This window comes from Drosophila kikkawai, chromosome X (genome assembly GCF_030179895.1).
Source record: "Drosophila kikkawai strain 14028-0561.14 chromosome X, DkikHiC1v2, whole genome shotgun sequence".
In the NCBI taxonomy this organism is placed as follows: domain Eukaryota; kingdom Metazoa; phylum Arthropoda; class Insecta; order Diptera; family Drosophilidae; genus Drosophila; species Drosophila kikkawai.
The window spans coordinates 5368234-5390691 of NC_091733.1; the positions used below are offsets into that span (position 1 = coordinate 5368234).

At 41.4% G+C, this 22458-nt stretch overlaps 1 protein-coding gene across 4 annotated transcripts; it reads right to left on the reverse strand.

The window, feature by feature from the left end:
- Positions 1 to 686: 686 nt before the first annotated feature.
- LOC138929128 (uncharacterized) lies at positions 687 to 20684 on the reverse strand. Of its 4 annotated transcripts, none has more exons than XM_070288266.1 (2): positions 20575 to 20684; positions 687 to 3508 (listed from the first exon to the last, which is right to left on the reverse strand). In XM_070288266.1, exon 2 carries the CDS (start codon positions 2141 to 2143, stop codon positions 1298 to 1300), a length of 846 nt encoding a protein of 281 aa, XP_070144367.1. In that variant the 5' UTR covers positions 2144 to 3508; positions 20575 to 20684; the 3' UTR covers positions 687 to 1297. The 4 variants fall into 4 exon arrangements, with proteins under 4 accessions (XP_070144367.1, XP_070144370.1, XP_070144369.1 ...); XM_070288269.1 differs by having other exon boundaries at positions 687 to 2401; positions 20575 to 20669; XM_070288268.1 differs by having other exon boundaries at positions 687 to 3445; positions 20575 to 20600.
- Between the last annotated feature and the right edge of the window lie 1774 nt (positions 20685 to 22458).

A 22458-nucleotide genomic window follows, 5' to 3' on the forward strand; every position in this document is an offset into this window, starting at 1 on the left:
TCGAGAAATTTCTCATCGCACGTGATTCTCGCTAGCCAAAATGCGTTTCACGCACACACACATGCGTGGTCTCCTGGTGCTCCGTCGCTGGTCCTGGGCCGGGCACACACTTTTCGAGATCGCCCGGTTGATCTCCTCCTAGGTTGGCAGCCGGTGGCTGAAATGGATCGCCTCCGCAGTTGACCTCGCGCGTCAAGGTTGGGTTTTCGCTGACCACTGATGGGCTGCAGCGAATCCCACTGGATGGCTCCTTGGTCACTTGGGCCCTTCCTCGTCGAGAGCCGCCTGTCGGTCTCGGGTAAATCACTCGATTGTTCTGGGTTTTATTCACAAACTTTTCCGCACTTAGAAATCCGCAAAACTCTGTCTTGAAGTTTAAATATTTTCCTCTCGCACTTCTGATCGAGTTCGCGACGTCCGCAAGAGTGAAAAATTTGACACGCCCCTTTGCAAATTTTGCAACTCCGTTTTCGCTTCTCGAAGTTTCGGTACTACTTGGCTCTCGCTCTTTCCTTTGGCGCGTGCCTATTTTCCCTATCGCTCGCACATATGCGGCCACCACTTTTCGTGGTGAGTTTGTCGTCGCTGCGTTGGTGTGTGTGTGTGTGTGTGTGGCTGCTGGTGATGCGAGAAAGACGAGTAAAAGATAAACAAAGACTATTGCTTAGGCTTAAGCTAGGATAATTATTATTTAACAATAGAACTACAAATCAAAAAATTATTGACTAAGCTTACATATTAAGGAAATATTCCAAAAGATATACAAAGTTTACAAAGATATTCGCGAGGGTTTTATTTTTGTTCCGGGCCTTGGCCGCCGCCGGTTTATTTTGGTTTGGTTTTGCTGCTAGCTGCTGGCCGCCGTTGTTGTTGGCGTTAGCTGCCGTTGTTATTGCTGCTGGCCGCCGTTCTTCGTTGACCCTGGGCGCTGTTGTTGTTGTGGCTATTTGTGAGGGGTCATACGACTCCTCAAATCCCCCTCCTACTTCGGGGTGCGTTTTGAAATAATGATTCGGTCGGTCTTGGTGATGTGCACCCGGAATTCCTCTGGCCCAGCGTGGAAGAGAAACTTACGATTTACCCGCCGGTTCGTGCCCTCCTGTGGCTGCACCAGCTCGACCAAGGATCGGGGAATGCGTCCTCCCTCGATCAGAACGCGCCATTGACGGGGCGGCAGTACCCAGTCCTCGTCGGCCGGCGGGTATTCGGCTCGTTCCTCTGTGGCCAAGACTGCCGGGGTATCGGGCTGCTTCTCTGCCGAGACTGGTGTGGGGCGGGCCTCAGGACGCTGCGCTCGCTACCTGCGGGCCTTTGCCCGGAGATCGGCCTCCCATTTGGCCACCCAGGGGTCGATCCTGAGGCTGTCTTCGTCGCTGTGGCCGTGGTTCTGGCCACCTCGTGGGGGTATGAGTACCTCGGTTACGATCCCGAAAGTTACTCGCCGGCGGGCGGATGGCACCAGGCTTGGTACCACCGCGGCTAACCAGGCGTGTACGGCCGCTTGGCCCAGGCCTGAGACAGGCTTCCTCCCGACGTAGTCTACGACGGTCGATAGGCTCTCTTTCCAACGGGCTACTTCCTCGTTGTAGGCGGCCCAGTCGAAATCCGACCATCCAGGGGTCGTTGTTGATGCTATCAAAGCAGCAGCCCTCGTTGCTACTAGAGCCGCATCCGGGGCCACGATGACCGTATCGTCGCCTTCGTCCTCGTTGTTGCTGGGGCCCGCCTCTGGGGCCACGACGACAGTATCGTCGTCCTCGTCCTCGTTGTTGCTGTTGAGGGCCGCCTCTGGGGCCACGACAACCGTATCGTCGTCCTCGTTTGTGCTGGCGACCTTCACATGCGCCGGCATCCGTCCGCGCGGATCGCGTGGAGGTAGAAGTACTTCAGTCACCTCGCCGAAGGTTGCTTGGCGGGGAGCGGGTGGCACCGGGCTCGGCACCACCGCTGCTGCCCAAGCGTGTATGGCCGCTTGGCCCAGGCCTGGGGCAGACTTCCTGCCGACGGGTGGCTGACTCACCCAGGATTGGGCTGCGTCTTCCTTCAGGGGCAGCGCTATGCACTGCTCCTCCTCCTGCTCGTCCGGGTAGCCGAGGGTGACGCCGTTCGGGCCCAATCCTTCAAAGGTGGACTGAACGCCCATGTCTAGACGCCATAGTCTCGGCTCGTCTTCGCGAGGTGGTGCGGACCCCCACTCTCGCTGTCCGTGCTCCAAATGGGCAACGCGTCTGTCGCAGGCTCGCCGCCACGCGGTGGGGAGGAGATGGGGGGTTCCTCCTCGCTGTCCGAACTCCACATACGCGAAGCGTCCGTCGCCGCTAGCCTCCACGCGGCGGTGAGGAAATAGTGGGTTCCTCCTCGTCCTCCGAGCTCCAGGTGAGCGAGTTGGTCGACGCCATGGCTGTATGGAAAACAAAGGTTTGTTAGTTATTTTGTTTTTACTATTACTAACTAGGTTTTTAATTTGTTAGTTAGTAATTAGAGGGAGAAGAAAATAATAAGTGTGGCACTGGGAGCGTTGAGTTCCCACGAAGGGAGTGGGACGTTGGAAAGGCGCACCCTCCACCAAGTGGCCCCACTGACTCAAACATTGGCTCCTGTCGCAGTGTTCCTGGTTGGCTTCTGTCGCAGTGTTTCTGGTTGGCTTTTGCCTCGGCTAGATCGTGTGTAGCAAGTTCGTTGCTAAGATGCCGTCTTCGCACGGACTTCTGGAGCTGCTGCTGCGCTGCTGTCTTTGTGTACGCTTCCGCCGTCCGCGGGTATCCTTGGATGTTTCTCTGCTTCTCTCGTCTTGATGCGGGTATCTCCTAGTGTTGGTTCTCCGTTGCTTCCGCCTTGATGCGGGTATCCGTGGCTACTGTGTCTCTTCTGCTACTGTTGTTCGGCTGTCGGGTCTTAGTGTCGATCGATCGCTAACCCTGCTCCGCTGTCTGGGTGTCTTCGGTGCTGTCCAGTCGTCTGGGTACCAGAGTCTGGGTTTCTGGCTCATTGACTGCTTCCTTCAAGTCTCCGAGTGATGCCGTTCTCCGTTGTCTGATCTGCATGTGTTGCAACCGCACTATGGTGGGAGAAAAGAACTTGATAGCCTTATACGGGCCTTCATACTTGGGTGCTAGCTTGGCAAAGTTATCCGCCGCCTTAGAGAATTGATGCTGTTTTACGAAGACCAGTGATCCAATGGTTGGTATCCAGGCACGTCGCCTGAGATCGTAATGTTTTCGTTGCTCCAACGAAGCTCGCTGAATGTTCTCCTGAACTACTTTAAAAATCTCCCGTAGCAATTCCGCTTTCGCTTCGGGTGAACGTGGCGCTTGGCTTGGCCCTGGAGTCACTTCATCATACAAGGCCCCTGGAGTCTTGGCTCTCTGCCTTGGACGCTGCTATTTATCGCCAGGTTCAGTTCGGGCAGAAGTTCATCCCAAGTCGTCTGCTTTTCCTCGATGTACTGGGCAACCATTGTTTTAATGGTATGTGTTCACACACGAACATGTAAATAAATAAGATGCATCTGTTAAGCATTAAATAAATCTCTGCCGCAGCGCACTGTACTTGTCTATCTTTAAGTAAACCCGCCACTTGGGCCTGTGTAATACAAGCAACCCGAAATATGACCTCCTGTGAGCGGTCTGGGTTTGTTCAACATATGTGCTATCGGGTTGCCTGCGTGCACCCTTATCTCACTTTAAATATTTCCCACCATCGGGAACTGTCCGATGCGTGGGTCTAGAAATAATATCTAAATGTACATTCTCATGTTAGCTATATAAGCTAGGATTGGAATAAAATAAACTAGTTTCTTACAAAAACTCAACGAATGAAGACTTCTCATTTATTTTGGAGCTCTTTCATTTTGGTCAATCAAGCCTTCGAAGAAATTTACTTCGATTAACTCAGCAGTTTCCCCCTACATGGTAAGGGACTCAGGCCAGCTCCTTCAAGCGAAGCAAAGTAACACTTGCAGCTAAAAGGTAGCAAAATAATTAACTCTTGTTTCTCCCCACCCGTGGTAAGAAACAGAGTAGAAAAAAAGCAAAAGGATAAAAAAAGAGTCCTTATTGTTTAAAAGCAAAATTTTCCAATAAAAAATATTGGTAGTAAAAAAAAATTTTTGTGGTCGAGAAATCGGCAAAATTAAAAAATAAATATAACAAATATTTATTGTGGGCGTTTTTTCGAGGCCGAAAACATTGAAAAGTCGCGGTAGTAAAAAAAAACAAGAAAGGAAGCTAACTTCGGCACGCCGAAGTTTGTATACCCTTGCAGATTGGTTTTCATATTTATATTATAAATTAGAATGCCGAAAACAGACACTAAACAGAGTTTCATAACATTTTACCTATACTTATTATGTTTACAGTTTGACAGTTACAATTATACATTTCCAGCTTTACGTTTTCTCTACATCTACGGATCGCTTCTATGGCAGCTATATGATATAGTTGTCCGATTTTCATAAAATGTATACCAAAATTCTATAATAATAAGTAAAGCTCATATCTCAGAGTAGATGAAAATACGTTGAAAAACAACGAAGTTATAATTTTTTCTATTACTTTCCCTATCGTTCCTATGGCAGCTATAAGATATAGTCGTCCGATTTTCATAAAATGTATACCAAAATTTTGATATAATACCAGAAGCTCATGTGTCAAAGTAGATTTAAATACGTTGAAAAACAACGAAGTTATAATTTTTTTGATTAATTTCCCGATCGTTCCTATGGCAGCTATAAGATATAGTGGTCCGATTCATAAAATTTTTACCAAAATTCTGGAATAATATAAAAAGGCTATATCTCAAAAATGATAGAATAATATTGAAAAACAGCCAAGTTATAATTTTTTTTCCAAAAATTTATCGATCATTTGTATGGCAGCTATATGATATAGTCGTCAGATCCGGCCCGTTCCGACATATAAAGCAGTGAGAGTATATAGAAGACTATATGCAAAGTCTTATTCAGATAACTTTAAAACTGAGAGACTAGTTTGCGTAGAAACGGACGGACGGACAGACGGACGGACAGACGGACGGACAGACGGACGGATAGACGGACGGACAGACGGACGGACAGACGGACGGACAGACGGACGGACAGACGGACGNACAGACGGACGGACAGACGGACGGACAGACGGACGGACAGACGGACAGACGGACATGCCTAGATCGTCTCGGCTATTGATGCTGATCGAGAATATATATACTTTATTGGGTCGGAAACGTCTCCTTCACTGCGTTGCAAACTTCTGACTGAAATTATAATACCCTGCAAGGGTGTAAAAAGACCTATCGTGACAAATTAAAAAAAAAAAAAAAAAAAACCCTATCGTGACAAAAATAAAAAATACCGACTCCTCCAAGTGAAGTGAAGTGCAAAGTCAAAAATTAAATATACAAACACCTCCAAAAAGTGCCACAGAAAAAATTAAAAAAACAAAGAAACCCTAAAAAAAAAACCACAAAAATCAAAAACAACAAAACGAAACCAGGCGTATAGAAGGAAGACCGCAGCAGAAACAACAACATCTACATTAAAAACAACGACAGCAGCAGCAACAACAGCAGCAGCGACCGAGGACATGGAGCAGCTAAGTCAAATTACACAATTTTTTAATATCTATATATACACAGATAGGTATAAGTATATACATAGAAGTTAAAGAATTAGGAGAAACCCTGTTATTAAAAAAAAAATAATAATAATTAGATATATTTTTCTTGTCCGCAAAATAAAAACACACACAATGTTGTCCGCTGAGTCCATAGCTTTAATTAAAAGGCAGGTAGAGATAACGGAAAGGAGTAGGCAATTGTTCAAATTACCCAGCCTTAGTCTGGAATCAATCCGAGAGTATGAAAAGCTAAAAGCTGAATGCGTTGCAAATCACTCGTCACTGCTGCGGATTGGAGTAGTCGATCACGACTACTTCAAAAACAAGCATTTTGACGAGATTATGTCAGGTTTCAAGGCGATAAAAGAAAAAAATTAAGGGAAGTGTTTAAAAAGGCAGAAGAGGAGGCAGAGAAAAAAACAGAACAAAAAAAGATAGATCTAGCCCTAGAGCAACTAGAGAATTATTTACAAGATACTCTTCTTGCAATTCAGGAGGATAAGGTAAAAACGGTTGACATTAGGATCAAAAAAAATAATTTTTATTGGCATAGACTGATTAATTTAAAAGAAGTCACCCATATTGATGTCACCGATAGGGCATATGATTCTAGATTCGACGAAATCGAATTCGACATCGCAATATTAATAAGCGATATGAAAAAAACCCAGGAAGTTGTGCCAATAAAGGTAGATGTGGCAAATCTCAAAATTGATGATTTGCCAACATTACCAAAAATACAGGTCCCAACGTTTTTTGGAGATTCCAAAGATTGGGACCTATTTTATGAGCTCTTCACTGAGCTCATTCATTTAAGGGAGGATTTAAGTCCGACCTTAAAATTTAATTACCTCAAGATCTCGATAAAAGGAGAAGCCAGAAACGTGGTTTCTCACTTATTACTGGGGTCTGGGGAAAATTATGAAGCCGCTTGGGAATTATTAACCAAGCGGTATGAAAATAAACGGAAAATATTTTCCGAACAGCCTAATCGCCTCCTTGAGCTTGAGAATGTGAATCTCGACTCAACAAGGCAATTGATAAAATTAAAGACACAAGTTTCCGATGAGGTTGATTTAATCTTTGCACAAATAATTTTAAAGAAATTTAATAAGAGGCTCTGCAGCTTTATGAGAGCCATACAAAGAAACCAAAGGAAATTCAATTATTATCCGATGTAATTGAATTCTTAGAGCAGCGATTAAGTTCGATAAGCTCTGTTCAGGATGAAAATCCTGTTAAAGTAAATAATGTCAGGAAAAAAGTTTTCACTAGCAGTTGTTCCATTTGCAAAGGTTTGGGACACACAGTGGCACAGTGCCAAACATTTAGAGCATTAAATCCATCAGAAAGGATGGAAAAAATTAAAAAGGCCAAATTATGCTTTAAATGTTTTAATCACGGACATCATATAAAATGTCTAAGCAATATATCGTGTTCGAGTTGCAAGGGTTATCACCATAGCATGCTGCACATAGCACAATATCAAAAAACAAAAAAAAGTCTATACGCTAAGGACATCGGATCAAGCCTTATTAGCTACGGCTAGGGTTCAAATAAAGAACTCAAAAGGAAATTACGAAAACTTTAGAGCTTTGATTGACACAGGGTCACAAAGCACAATTATATCAGAAGAATCTGCGCAGGTTCTAAATTTAAAAAATATTCGATCTCAAACAGAGATAAGTGGAGTATCTTCCACTGGAAAGTGCATCTCCAAGAACAAAGTCGTAATTTCCATTAAAAATTCTCCAAAAAATTTAATAACTGAAGCAATTATACTCCCAAGGCTTATGAAGGCTCTTCCAGTCAATGTAGTTAAAGTTGACAAAGAACAATGGAAGAAAAATAAGTTAGCTGACCCCGAATTTGATAAGCCTGGTCGTATTGACCTAATCATTGGAGCAGACTTATATACTCACATTATACAGAATGGAGTTATAAGAATAGACGGACTCCTTGGGCAAAAAACTCTTTACGGGTGGATTGTTTCTGGGTGTAAAAAATCCAAAGGAAACAAAACGATTGTAGCAACAACAATCGAGTTAAAAGATTTAGATCGATATTGGGAGGTTGAAGAGGAAGACAAAAATGATGTCGAGTCTGAAATATGCGAAAGTAAATTTATTAAAAGTACTATAAAAGATTCAGATGGGCGATACATTGTGTCAATTCCATTTAAGGAGAATGTCACCTTAGGAGAATAAAAAAAAACAAGCTATAGCGCGATTTATAAATTTGGAGAAAAAGATAAAAAGAAATAAAAATCTTAAGGTTGACTATGCTAATTTCATGAAAGAATACATGGATTTAGGACATATTTAGGTTAAAGTGCAAGTTGAAGGTAAATATTTTTTACCGCACCAGGCTGTGATAAGAGACTCCAGCCTGACAACCAAATTAAGAGTAGTTTTTGATGCTTCAGCAAAAACTACAAACAATAAAAGTTTGAACGATATAATGTGGGTAGGTCCACGAGTTCAGAAAGATATTTTTGACATTATTGTTAAGTGGAGAAAGTGGGAATTTGTGGTTTCGGCGGACATTGAAAAAATGTACCGTCAGATAAAAATAAATGATGATGATCAAAAATATCAATATATATTATGGAGAATTTCTCCAGAAGAAAAAATTAAAAATTACAAATTGACAACAGTCACTTACGGTACTGCATCTGCACCATATTTGACTACCAGACTCTTGGTAGATATTGCAGAAAAATGTAAAAACCAAAAAATCAGTGAAATAATTAGGAATGATTTCTATATGGATGACCTAATGACTGGAGCTGATTCGGTAGAAAAAGCCAATAAATTAATAAAACTGGTTTCACAAGAATTGCAGAAAGTGGGGTTCAATTTGAGGAAATGGATTTCCAACGAGCTCAAAATATTAACCACTGTAGAAGACACACGGGATAATAAGGTTCTCAATATAGTCGAAAATGAAAGTGTTAAGACTTTAGGGCTTAAATGGGAACCAAAAAAAGACTTATTTAAATTTAAAATAAATTGTACGGAATCAAGTAGTACAAAAAAAAGAGTTGTATTATCAACTCTTTCAAAAATATACGATCCATTAGGATGGTTGGCACCTGTTACTATTTTAGGAAAACTTTTCATTCAAAAACTTTGGCTAAATAAAATTGAATGGGATCAGGAATTATCCATAGAAGATAAAAATTATTGGGAAAAATATAAAGAAAATGTATTACATTTAGAAAATATTCGAATCCCAAGATGGATTAATTCAAATAATCATACAGTCATACAGTCATACATTCATGGATTTGCTGATGTCTCCGAAAAAGCGTATGCTGCAGTAGTGTATGCTAAAGTTGGAAATAAGGTGAATATAATAGCCAGCAAGAGTAGAGTTAATCCAATAAAAAATAGAAAGACAATTCCCAAACTTGAGCTGTGCGCAGCTCATTTGCTCAGTGAATTGATCCAAAGATTGAAAGGATCTATTGACAATGTGGTCGAGATATATGCCTGGAGTGATTCTACAATCACTTTAGCTTGGATTAACAGTGGTCAGAGTAAGGTCAAATTTATTAGAAGAAGAACGGATGACATTCAGAAACTGACAAATACTGAATGGAACCATGTAAAATCAGAGGACAATACAGCAGATTTAGCATCAAGGGGAATTGATTCTAACCAATTGACTATCTGTGATCTTTGGTGGAAAGGTCCAAAATGGCTATCTAACCCAAAAGAACTTTGGCTTCGGCAGCAAACGGTAGAAGAATCTGTACTAGTAAATACAATATTGAATGACGAAATAAATTATCCAATTTACGAATTTCCAGTATGGAAAAACTTATACTTATAGTAGCATATATAAATAGATTCATTCAGATGAAAACAAAAAAAGAATGCAATCCATATTTTCTTTCAGTAAAAGAGTTAAAACAAGCTGAAAGGGTTGTTATAAAGAAACAGCAAGAATATCAATTTAGAGAAGAAATAAGGTGCCTGAAAACCAACAGAGAAATTAAGACAAATAGTAAAATATTGTCACTAAATCCATTCCTGGACAAGCATGGCGTACTCAGAGTGGGAGAAAGATTACAAAACTCAAATGCAGAATTTGAAGTCAAACATCCAATAATCTTAGGAAAATGTTATCTAACCAACTTGGTAATTAAAAATGCTCATACTGAAACATTGCATGGAGGGATAAACCTTATGCGAAACTACATCCAACGAAAGTATTGGATTTTCGGTTTAAAAAATTCGCTTAAACGGTATTTCAGAGAATGTGTAAAGTGTGCTAGGTACAGACAGAATACAGCTCAGCAAATTATGGGTAACTTGCCAGACTATATTCATACAATGTCTTTTCCCTTCTTAAATACTGTAATAGATTTCGCAGGTCCTTATTAAGTTAAATGTTCAAAAAATCGTGGACAAAAAACATTTAAAGGATACGTTGCCGTATTCGTTTGTATGGCCACCAAAGCCATACATTTAGAAATAATAAGCGATCTAACTTCTGAAACATTTTTAGCAGCGCTCAGAAGATTCATAGCTAGACGCGGAAAATGTGCCAATATCTATTCAGATAACGGAACTAACTTTGTAGGAGCTGCAAGAAAACTAGATCAAGACTTATTTAATGCAATACAGGAAAATATAGCGATTGCAGCGCAGCTAGAGAAGGATAGGATTGATTGGCATTTTATCCCCCCGGCAGGACCTCACTTCGGAGGTATTTGGGAAGCTGGGGTTAACTCAATAAAATACCATTTAAGGGTCCATTCTGGTTAGTTTAAAAAAAAAAATTGATTTTTTTTTTTTTTTTTGCATTTTTCGATAGCTAAGTGTGTAGAACATCATACTAAAAGAGCAAATACGTAATAGTTTAAAAGTTATGAGCCTCCGAACCGGCCGACTCAAAGCAGCTACAAAGCAAACATAAAACTTTAAACGCGTTTTCTGGAAAACTACGTTTTTCGAGCTGGCGACCGTCCTATCTCAGTGATTTTTGACGAATCTTAATGTTTTTTTTTTTTTAATGCGCTTAATGAAGCTGTCCATGGAATAGACTACAATTATATTGATAGCTTATACATTGGATTTTTTATTAACAAAAAAGTGAAGAACATTTTCACGAAAAACGAAAAAGTAATTTTGAATCGCCGCCATTTTTTTATTTTTTATTCAATTTTTATAATTGTAGTCTATTCCATAATCACATTAATACTAAACAAGAACATCTTTGAATTTTTTGTTTCAGTCGATTTTTACGTCCTGCAGGACGGTCGCCAGAGGGGTACCTTTTTTTTTACAGAGGCTTACGTCGTCCTGTGTCCTGCTTCAGGACATGCTCTAAAATTTTTTAAAATTTGTGCTAAATCATCTCTAAACTATGAGAAATAAACATGCAAAGTTTGAACTTTCTATGTCTTTTCCTTTGTCAAAAAAAAAATTCCTAAAGATTGCCTATTTTTTGGACCAACTAACCAGAATGGACCCTTAAAGCGATTAATCGGAGACAGTAGTTTGACATACGAAGAAATGTCGCTTCTGTGTCAAATAGAAGCATGTTTGAATTCAAGACCATTATATACCATAGTTGACGAAATGGACCAACAAGAGGTTTTAACGCCAGGTCACTTTTTGATTGGAAGACCCCCCTTAGAAATAGTCGAAGCCATGGAAGATGAGAGAATTGGAAATTTGGATAGGTGGAAACTGATCCAAAAAATGAAAAAAGATTTCTGGGTGAAGTGGAAAAATGAATATTTGCATACACTTCAGCAAAGAAATAAATGGGAAAGGGAATGCTCTAACGTAGAAGAAGGGCAACTTATATTATTAAAGGATGAAAATTGTCATCCAGCGAGATGGCCTTTAGGAAAGGTAGAGAAAATCCATAAGGGGAATGATGATAAAGTCCGAGTGGTTGAGATAAAAACACAAGATGGATTTATCACAAGACCCATTACTAAAATTTGTCCCTTGGAAGGAATAAAGTCCGTTGATGATAGAGAGGTTGACCCCCAGCCAAAAAGGCAAACTAGAGCCGCGTCAAGAATGTCCAAGCTAGGGTTTATAATGGCAATGCTTATATTTATATTGAGTTGTCAATTGTCTAACGCATTCCCAAATAAAGAAAAACCAAAACACTCAATAGAGAGTATAAATAAAACCTCGGCAATATACTTAGATCCAATGGGCGACGTTGAAATTGTGGCCTCGTCAGTGTCTCTTAGTTCTAGATAACACAGAAAGACAGATTTCAGACTTAGAAGAGAAAAACAAACTCTTTATATCTCAAACTAAACCTAGAAACAGGAGAACTCCTTTTGGCTTTATGGGATCTCTTTATCACATATTATTTGGAATAATGGATGAGGATGATAGAGAAGCAATGGAGAATAATATGAGAAATTTAATAAGCAATCAGCAGGGTCTTAACGAATTAGGCAAGAAGCAAACGTCAATTGTCGATTTTACAGTTAATATATTAAAAAGTACGACAGATGATATCAATGCCAGCTTTAAGGGCATGAATAAGAGAATCGACAATATGACTGCTGTGTTAAAGGAATCGTATTCTTCATGATCTCCAAGCAATTAACCAATATAATAGATGATTGCGAGAAAATACAATCCGGAATCATAGGCCTATTAATTGATATCAATCATGGTAGACTTAATACTAACATGCTAAAGCCCAGTCAGTTAAAGCTAGAAATCTCCAGAATAAAAGACTTACTGTCCGAGAATTTAGTGTTGCCAGGAAAAAGGACAGGCACGGAGTTAAAAGAAATTTATACTTTACTAACAGCTAGAGGACTCTTCGTTGAAAGGAAGTTGATTATTAACGCAAAAATACCTTTGGTAGACATGCTTCCGTGCTTTATAGAATCGTTCCTGTGCCACTTAAAATTGACGATCGCATGATAATAGTCCATCTCGAGTCTCAATATCTAGTATATAATGTTGAACTAGATGCTTATCCAGTGTTTCCACAATAATGATTTCGTTTCCCCACGCCTTAATTCAGATTTCCCCTTCTCAGGACTTTTTTTCCCTCAAAAATTATTTTGCTGTAGTTTTTAGTTTTTAATCGATTTTCTTCTATAGCCCGCCCACTCACGTTCTTTGTTATACCATGATAGCATACTATAATAATATTATTTACACTAAATACGTCAACAAAATCATCGACAAAATTTGTCGACTTTGCACATTATTACTTTGATATAATTGCACTTTACTAGCTGGTAATTTTTTCCAACTAATCAAACTAAACTATCCTCAAGTATTTGTGTCAAAATGCTCTTGCCATATCATACATCTGGTGGCAAGTAAAGCATGCACCAAGTTAAGTAACTCATTAGAAGATTTGTGCCGCAAAATATACAATCATTTTGGAAGGAGCCCTAAAAATTCTGCTGCTTTTAAAGAGTTTCAAAGCTTCCATGAAGTCAAACCTCATAAAATATTGAGAGCTTCTCAAACCAGGTGGTTGTCGCTACAAGCATGCGTGAGAAGAATTTTAGAACAATGGAATCCATTGAAGAGTTACTGGAGAAGATTAAGCTTTGAAGATCCAACACATGCAAACCGCCACACTCTCCAAATCTTGGAGAACCCCTTGATAAAAATGCATTTTGTAGATTACGCTCTTGGCCAATTTAATGATTTTAATTGCATGATTCAAGCTGATTATCCTAATTTCTCAGAATTAAAGACTCAAACTGAAGAATTAATCAAAACATTGGCGTTAAATATTATGAATAGAAATTATGTCAAGAAAACCCTTGCGAACCAAATCAATCATCATCAGACAGAAGAACATCTGAAATTGAAACGTATTTATTTAGGTGTGAATGCAACCCACTTATTAACAGAGGAAAGAGAGAGAAAGAGGAAAATGAAGAAAACTTTGAAGTTCAGAAAATTGTTCAGTCAGTTAAATTTTTTTATATTAGTCTTTTTCAAGCCCGAAAAATGCCAATGATTTGCACTCTACATCATTGTACGAAATCGCGAAAAATTACATTCCATCTCATATTACTGTGGATTTAACAGAGCTGGACAAGGAATGGAGAAATCAAAGTCTCCGTGGCGATACGGATTGTAACGATTCCACGAAAAGAACGGGAACAACTTCTGTACAACTAATGAAAAATCAGTTAGAAATACCACACCTTAAGTTTGTACAGTCCAATGCAACTGCAAGCGAATCAAAAGAAATTAGACTTAGTATCAATAAAGTGTAATTAAACGATTCGTGTTTTATTTATAGCCTGACCAAAAGCTTAAGCGCTCCCAGCTTAGCAACGCTCGCCCGCTCTCCGCTCCTCGGTATTCCCGATCGCACGCTCCCGTGTTCCCGATCGTAGCTCGATTTTAGGGACGGCTACGCCGTCTCCCGCTCTCACGCTGTTAAGCTGGGATTCTCTCCTGAACACCTGGAACTGTATATTATCCTTTTATTCCAAGTCAATTAACGCTATCAGCGCACACATTTCAGCACAGAATAATATTTTAGGCCTTAAACAGAATGGAAATAAGGGTAAGTATACGCCACCTGAACGTGCTGTAACTGTTTCTTTTATACGATAACACGCTAGTCCATGGTAGAGCTAGGTTTTATCTATGATTTCCCGCAATTTCCCCTTTTATAGTTCGTCCCCTTTTCCTTCCCCTCTGCACCCTAATTTCCCCTCAAAAGGGGAAGTTCCCCTCATTGTGGAAACACTGTGCTTATCATCTAATGGCAGAATTCACTCTTAATAAGTGCCAAAGGTGGCAATCAAATAAAAGAGTTTGTGATGGAAGCTGGCCTTGGAAAAGTGCCAACGATAACAGTTGTGAGATTACTCCTCTTAAACCAAATAGGGCTTCAAATTGTAGGTATAAAGCGATTATTGAGAATAAGTCATACTGGTTTGAGTTAGATAGACGAAGACGAATAAAGTTATTATTGATCAGTTAGGTGCGCCTATGATAAATCATACAGTAGAAATTAAGAATCTTTTACATGAAATAAATAATTTAAAAACGCATAAGTTAAAATTACATGAATTAGATTTTCATCATATTACTGGTCATACATCTTTAAAGTTGGCTATTATTATTATCATAATATTGATTGTATATTTTGCGAGGAAAATAAAAATACGAAGGCAATTGCAAGCAATAGCTATCCCAAGTAATATACTAAATGTTTAAGATAAAGAAAAATTGTTAAGTCTAAGAAAAATTAAGAAAAATAATTCAAAATAAAAATGAAAATAAATAAAATTGTACATGTATTAAGCCATGATACGGAGGCCTTTGCAAAATGTTAGTTGCAAAATTAATTATATCGAATGAAACAAATAAAATACAGTCCACTTACTTTTTTATTGCAACTAATTTAAATGTACCTCGGATCTTGCTGGCCCTTGGCAGAATGTTTACACATGAACATGTAAATAGATAAGATGCATCTGTTAAGCATTCAATAAATCTCTGCCGCAGCGCACAGTACTTGTCTATCTTTAAGTAAACCCGCCACTTGGGTCTGTGTAATACAAGCAACCCGAAATATGACCTCCTGTGAGCGGTCTGGGTTTGTTCAAGATATGTGCTATCGGGTTGACCGCGTGCACCCTTATCTCACGTAAAATAGTTCCCACGATCGGGAACTGTCCGATGCGTGGGTCTAGACCTAATATCTAAATGTACATTCTCATGTTAGCTATATAAGCTAGGATTGGAATGAAATAAACTAGTTTCTTACAAAAACTCAACGAATAAAGACTTCTCATTTATTTTGGAGCTCTTTCAGTACGATTGACCCTTTCTGTCGGGTTCTGGCGCGGTATGTTGGATCTCCATTCCCAACTGCTTGCAGAAGGCTTTGAAGGAGCGACTCGTGAATTGCGTCCCATTGTCACAGACGAAGGTGTGAGGGATGCCGAAGTGATTCAGAATCCTCTCCCGAAAGGATTTTTCAAGCTGTGCCGAAGTAGCCTTTCTCAGGGGAACCAACTCAACCCATTTTGAAAAAGCGTCGAAGAATACTTGCAATATCGTATTGCCACTTTTGGATCGCGGAAGTGGACAAATAAAATCGCTGCAGACAGTATCAAACGGCTCGTTGATCTGTCGGGTGAACATTTTACCCGATGGCTTGCTCTGGCTTACCTTAAACCTTTGGCAAGTGTCACACCTGCGGACATACCTTGCAATATCGCGAAAGAAACCCGGCCAGTAATATCTCTGGGCGATCCGGGTGGTTGTCTTCCTGATTCCGAGATGTCCTGCCGTGGGCTGGTCATGGCATTCCGACAGTACTCGCTGTCGGTGTTCTTTGGCCACACAGTTTCCATGGCACGGAGTCTTCGTCGTCAGGTCGAGATTCGATATGTCGGTAGAGCTGCTGGTTCTTGTATGCGTAGTCTGGGAAATCCTCGGGTTTGTCTTGAACGAGTTTTAGCATCCGCTGGTACCAAGTGCATCTCGGCTTCTCCTCCTGGATCATCTGAAGTACCTCCAATGGCTGTCGAGATAGTGCGTCAGCGACGACGTTCTGGCTCCCGCGTCTATAGGTGACGTCGAATTGGTACTGCTGCAGTTCCAACGCCCAGCGCGCTATGCGGCCGGTGGGATTCTCAATCGAGTTGAGCCACTTCAGGGCGAGGTGGTCCGTTATCACCTCGAATCGATATCCTTCCAAGTAAAACCTGAGTTTCCTGATGGCCCATATGATAGCCAGACACTCCTTTTCTGTTGCGGAGTAATTCTCCTCTGCAGCGATGAGGCGTCTGCTGGCGAATGCGATGACTCTTCCTTCTCTTTGGATCCTCTGAGTTAGAACCGCTCCTAAGCCGATGTCGCTGGCGTTTGTTTGCAACACGAACTTCTCGTTGAAATCGGGGCAGGCGAGGACAGGCGCCTGTAAGTTTTCACTTCAGTTCCTCGAACGCATCTTGCTGCTCCTGCTGCCATGGGCTGCACTACGCTGACAAAGTTGGGTAGAAATCTCCTGTACCATGACGCTATGCCCAGACATCTCCTTAACTCCTTGCATGTGGTGGGCGGACTCAGTTGGCATACGGCCGGATCCGTGTGTATTCCCTCCTCACTGATTACGTGCCCTAAGTACACCAGGCTGCGCTTAAATAAACTGCATTTTTTTTTGCGTTGAGACGAAGGTTCGCCTTTCATAGCCGCTGGAATACTTCTTGCAGATGCTGCACATGCTCCTCCAGAGTGCGGCCGATGATAATGATATCATCCAAATACGCAAACGCGTTGGGCTCCATGTCCGGTCCTATGACGCTGTCGAGCGCCCGCTGGAATGTGGCTTGTGCTGAGTGGAGGCCAAACGGCATCACCTTCCAGTGGTACAATCCTCTCCCGGGGACTGTAAAGGCTGTCCACTCGCGACTAGACTCGGCTACAGGAATCTGCCAATATCCGCTCTTCAAATCGAGCGTCAATATGTACTTAGCATGACGTAGACGTTCCAAGATGTGCGTTATCCTTGGCAGCGGGTATGCATCTGGAATCGAATGGGCATAGAGTTGTCGAAAATCAACGCATAGTCGCATCTCTCCAGATTTCTTGCCCACGAGTACAATAGGGGCGCTGTGGGGGCTTCATGAAGGCTCTATGCAGTCATTGCAAAGCAGTTCGTTGATTTGCTCATCAATTATTCTCTGTTTGATGGGCTTATCATCCCGCATCGTGATCGTATGCTCAGCGATATATGACACTCCCGTCAATCCTTCGAATTTGGCCAATTCCTCCTGTAGGAATTGGTTCACCCAGGGTTCTAAATCTTCTCGCTCTGTGTATTCTTTGATCACGGCCAGTGCTCCTCCAACGTCAGGTGCGTACTCGGGTCTGGCTGGGAAAAGCGCTCGCCCTTCCGCTATTGGTTCTGTTGAAGCAGAAGCTTGATTCCGACGAAACGGATTGTTTTTCACGGCGTTGTCGTCTCGAGGCGTTGTCGTTGCTGGCTGGTGAGGGTTCTGTGGCTTCTATGAGGTCTGTTGTGTCCGGAGTGAACGGGCGAAGGCATAGATAAGTCATTTTTGGGGCTGGCGATTAGGAGAGAATTCAGTTGCGAAGCGAAGCGCGACCGCATTGAATAGTAGCAGACACGCCACAGAGGAAGTCCATGCCCAACAGCACGTCTTCCATGATCGAAGGTAGAACTAATGGAAAAGTTACCCAACGTTGGTCCACCTGAACTTTGGCTACCAGAGACTTAGTTATTTCTTTGTGCGAGCCTTCGGCCAGGCTGACATGAGTGCGTACCGACCGTACGTTATGCGCTGTTCCTACGCGTTGAACAATTCTCTCACTCACAAAACTTCTGCTAGCTCTATAGACTATTGTATCTATAGTCGCGTTAAAACTCTGCCCCTCGATATGCACCTGCGCGATAATTCTGCTAGCCTGAACCTGTAAAATCTCTCCTAATTCCGTGGATTCCTGAAGGCAGTCTCCGTCCCTTCCCCGAGTGGGCGAGGACTCCTCTCGTTTCCCGGCTGGGTACGCCTGCAACACTCAAGAGTGCGCATTCCCCTGCGCCCACAATCCCAACAGAAAAGGACTCTGGGATTGCGGCACGTTGCCTGTTGATGACCCTCTTGAGCACAATTTCTACAAGCAAACCTGAAATTCGTCACCATCGACATGTTTCCTACTCGCGGAGCTGTTTGCTGATTCGAAGGCGGCGCTCCTGCGTATGCTGTGACCTCGTAGTCGTTCCTTCTCAGCGGTGGCTGCGGTTCGGCCACTATTCTGGCATGGCTTCCTGTTTCTCGATCGTGGGTGACCTCATAGTTAACTGCTAACGTGGTAAGCTGCTCCAAAGTTGTGAAATCGTGCCTCCTGGCGTACATCTGATACTCCGGCTGGAGATTTTCATAAATGCGTTCCAACTCCTGTTCCGCGTTATACCCTGCTCGGTGCATCATGAGTCTGATGTTGACTAGGTGTTGTTTGAAGGTCTCTCCTCGTCGCAGATCTCTGGTGCGGATCTCATCCTCGAGTCGCTGAAAATACCTGGGCGGCAGGAAAAAATCAAGAAACGCTTTCTTGAAGTTCGTCCACGATTCTCCTAGCAGCTGGCTCGTCCGAAACCAGTGCTCCGCCGTGTCCGTTCGAAAGGCCTGGGATGACCTGCGGCATCTTCTCCACGTCGACTTCGTATGCGGTAGCTCTTTCCTCAAGATGTTGAATGAATGTGATGGGACCGTGGTCCCGTCAAAAGTGATTCCCCATTTCTTCAGTTTCTCCGCTAGCGCGGCTGCTGATATCTCTGCTTTCTTGGGAAAAATATCCCGTCTGACCGGATGGATCTCCATGTCTCCGATGGCATCGGCGATACTTCTGGTTGCAAGGGTTGGTACCTGCAGATGTGCAGGACCCGGAGGGTTCGGGTTCGGACTCGGTGTGCGTTGTTTTCTCTCCGTTAACGCGGCTGTGATCTCCGCCTCCGCATTCCTACAGTCGCTCGGCTATCTCCAGCACGTGGTCATCCCGATTATTAAAGACTGCCAGCCGGCTCCTCATTTCCTCGACTGTTCCAGTTGCTTCCAAGGAAAACTCCTTCAAATTCGCCTCCAATTCTCGCTTCCGGAGATTTCGTATCTCCAACGGGCGCCCATATTGCTGTGAAATACTAGTTAACTGGCGACCAAGAGGAAAAATTTCAAAGAGACGAGAAAATTTGCAAACGGGTCAAACGAGTTTCGAATTAATGAAATCTTCAGCGAAAATTTGATTTTATTTGTCACAGAAAATTTACTCAATGCCCACGTGCAACTAGGGTGACCACAAATTCGGAGTCCAACGACGATTAAATTCTTAACTTTTCTCGACGGTGCTTAAGTTTGTTCGACGACGATATAGTTTAAATTTTCCACGACGATGCTTAAATATTGTTCAACGGCGATTAGACTTTGTTCGACGACGATTTGATTTGGCTCGACGGTGATTTAAACTTGTCAAATTTTCACGACGATGTTTTAGAGAGCCGCGGATGCACGTGTTGAGAGAGGGCTCTCGCTCTCTCTCTCTCTCTGCTCTGCTCTGCTTATTTGCCAGTGTGCGTTTCCTCACGTGCTTTGCTGGCCACGTGATCTTGTAACCCCGAGTTTTAGGTTATGATCCTTGCTCTGCTTAGAAATAAATGTATGTTTGCCTACGTGGGGAAACATTTCTCGCTGTGTGGGTATACTTCTGATTAAGTTCTCCCGATTGTACCATGTGCTCGCTTAAAAAATCAAAGTCTTTGCTTTTCTGAGGTTATGTGCAAGGTGCTAGTATATTTTCTCAAAAATATATCTGGATATATCCCTGTTTTCTGCCCTAGAAATTTCTGTGTCCCTCGTCATGCGACTCTCCTTACGTTCCGACTTAGAATTTCGGCTCTAAGTGGCGGAACCGAAAATTTTTTCGAACTCTACGTATCCGGATGGGTCTCTAGGCCATATTTACGTCGTCTGGAATTCGAAAACCCCATGTCCCTGTTCGGGCGCCATTCTGTAAAAAAGTCTCGACGGCAGGGATATGCTCAGTCACGTCCAGGGTCTCTTTACCGAAAATATTTGTAAAGATCTGGGACAGTAGGCTTTTGACGCTCGGTAGGCTGACGAAAGGTGGAAGGTGTCAGCCACCGGGATACGGCGTGAGAAAAGTAATTGCTTCGGTATTGGCAGAAGAGCGGGAAAAGTCAGCGGTAACGCCTATTGGGCCTGGCTCATAGCATTGGCTACGAGAAGACCGAGAGAGGGGATCGATTACACAGGTACACAGCCAAAAATTTCCACGAACCATTTCAAGTTTTCCATGATATTTGGGTGCTCCTGAGTTAAAGTCCCATACAAAATTATTTTCCATCACCTACAGGTTCCGCGGTATACCTAAGAATACAAAAAACCGATGTTTGCCGACATTTTGAATTACGTGGCCTATATAATTGGACTTACCTTTATTATTTTCGGTAGGACCTCCTCTCAATACATCACGGCACTACTAAAAAATAGTCCCAATCGTGGACCATTGCCCATGTCTTTGGAATTCGCCGCCAAAGTTGAAACTCCCAAAATTTTCAACATTTCTGTGATGAAAAAACAAATCTGAGAATTAAATCTTATATGGAACTAATTTTAAATATTCATTGAATCTATTGTTCATTGTATTCTTTAATTTCGGTTTAAAGCGTTTTCATGAGGACATTTTATTGGATTTATTAAACGAATAAAACCGCTTTTTTGGTTTGATTATCTACTCCTATTTTCTGTCAAAATTCAAATAAGTCAAGGCAACCTATGGAATGCGAGTAAATATATATCTTTTTATATATAATATAAATTTAGATTTATATTAAAAAATGAAAAAGTCCATCGTAAATGTGAAAAACTTGAACGACTAGTTTTGCTTCAAGTGGACTATAATTGCTGCAATTATGGACATGCCATCTAATCGGAGTAGATTCAGTGCCTATAGGGTTAACATTGGAGATATTGTTATCACCCTTGAAAATGGATACAGATTGGATTTTACTGGATTGGAGTTCCCTCTCAACCCTCGACATATCACAGAATTTATGAAGAAAAATCTGGAGCTAAGCGTGACGGTCTTTGGCTACGGTGAAGGACTAATTTATGGTCCCATTTTTTACCGATCTAAGGTGAAGCCCCGCCATTTATATGGAGGATGGAAAAAAAGCACACTATACATGGATTACAAATCTTTTAGGGTGTCTTTTTTTCTTATTATTGATATTATATTCATATTCATATTCATATTTATATATTTATATATCCCTGTTTATTATAATGTTCTAAAGCTATACTGCAGCCTAATGAGAAGGCTATTGCTCAAAAACTATTCAAATTAAATACACATGTACCTATAGCATATACATACTATATAAAGTGTGCATATGATGATTGTTTAAATAAGTTTGAAATTGAAACGAACTTAGAAGCAGGAAAAAATTTCTTAGATTCACTTATTACAAATTAAAAATATATTTATTCTAATTATATTTCGAAACAAGTTCCCATCCAAATGTTTGTGGATGAGGAACAAGAATTCAAAATAATTGAAAAATGTCACTCTTGCCATAGTCCCCCTTTTATAAGATAGGGTAAGACACCATTTCCATTTTACTAGTAAATTTAGAGGTGCTGCACATAATGCATGTAATTCAAAACAAAAAATGTCCCTGATTTTATTCCAGTTTTTTCCACAATTTCTCCAGGTATGATTGTCATTTATCTGTAAAGCAATTGGCTCTCATACCTGGACAAATGAGTGTTATCCCATCGAATAAGGTGCATTATATTTCGCTCACAAAAGTAATAGCTACTGATGATAGGGGAAGTTTTCAGATTCGCTTCCTTGATTCCTTCCGTATCATTACGTACGATTTGGATATACTTGCCTCAAACCTCGACGATGAGCAATTAAAAATAACAAAAACCTGTTTTGAAAATCAGGAAGAATTTGCTTTAATGAGGCATAAGGGTGTATTTCCTTATGAATATTTAGATTCAGTTGAGAGGCTATAAGAAACTTCGTTACCTCCCCGAGAAGCATTCTACAGCTCCTACAGCCAATTGTTCTACAGCTAATTGTTCAGAAGGAAATTACACTCATGCACAAAGGGTGTGGAATACATTTTCATTTCAAAATTTAAAAGATTATTTAGAATTGTATTTAAAAACAGATGTCTTTCTAATAACAGATCTTTTTAAAAACTTTTGAAATGTATACATGGAAATTCATTCATTAGACGCTGTACATTTTTACACCTTTCCTGGCTTGTCATGGGATGCTAAGTTGAAATATACTGAAATTGAAGC

Coding starts and splice junctions, on each gene's coding strand:
- LOC138929128 (XM_070288266.1), bottom strand. CDS start 2,143: ATGGGCGTTCAGTCCACCTTTGAAGGATTGGGCCCGAACGGCGTCACC.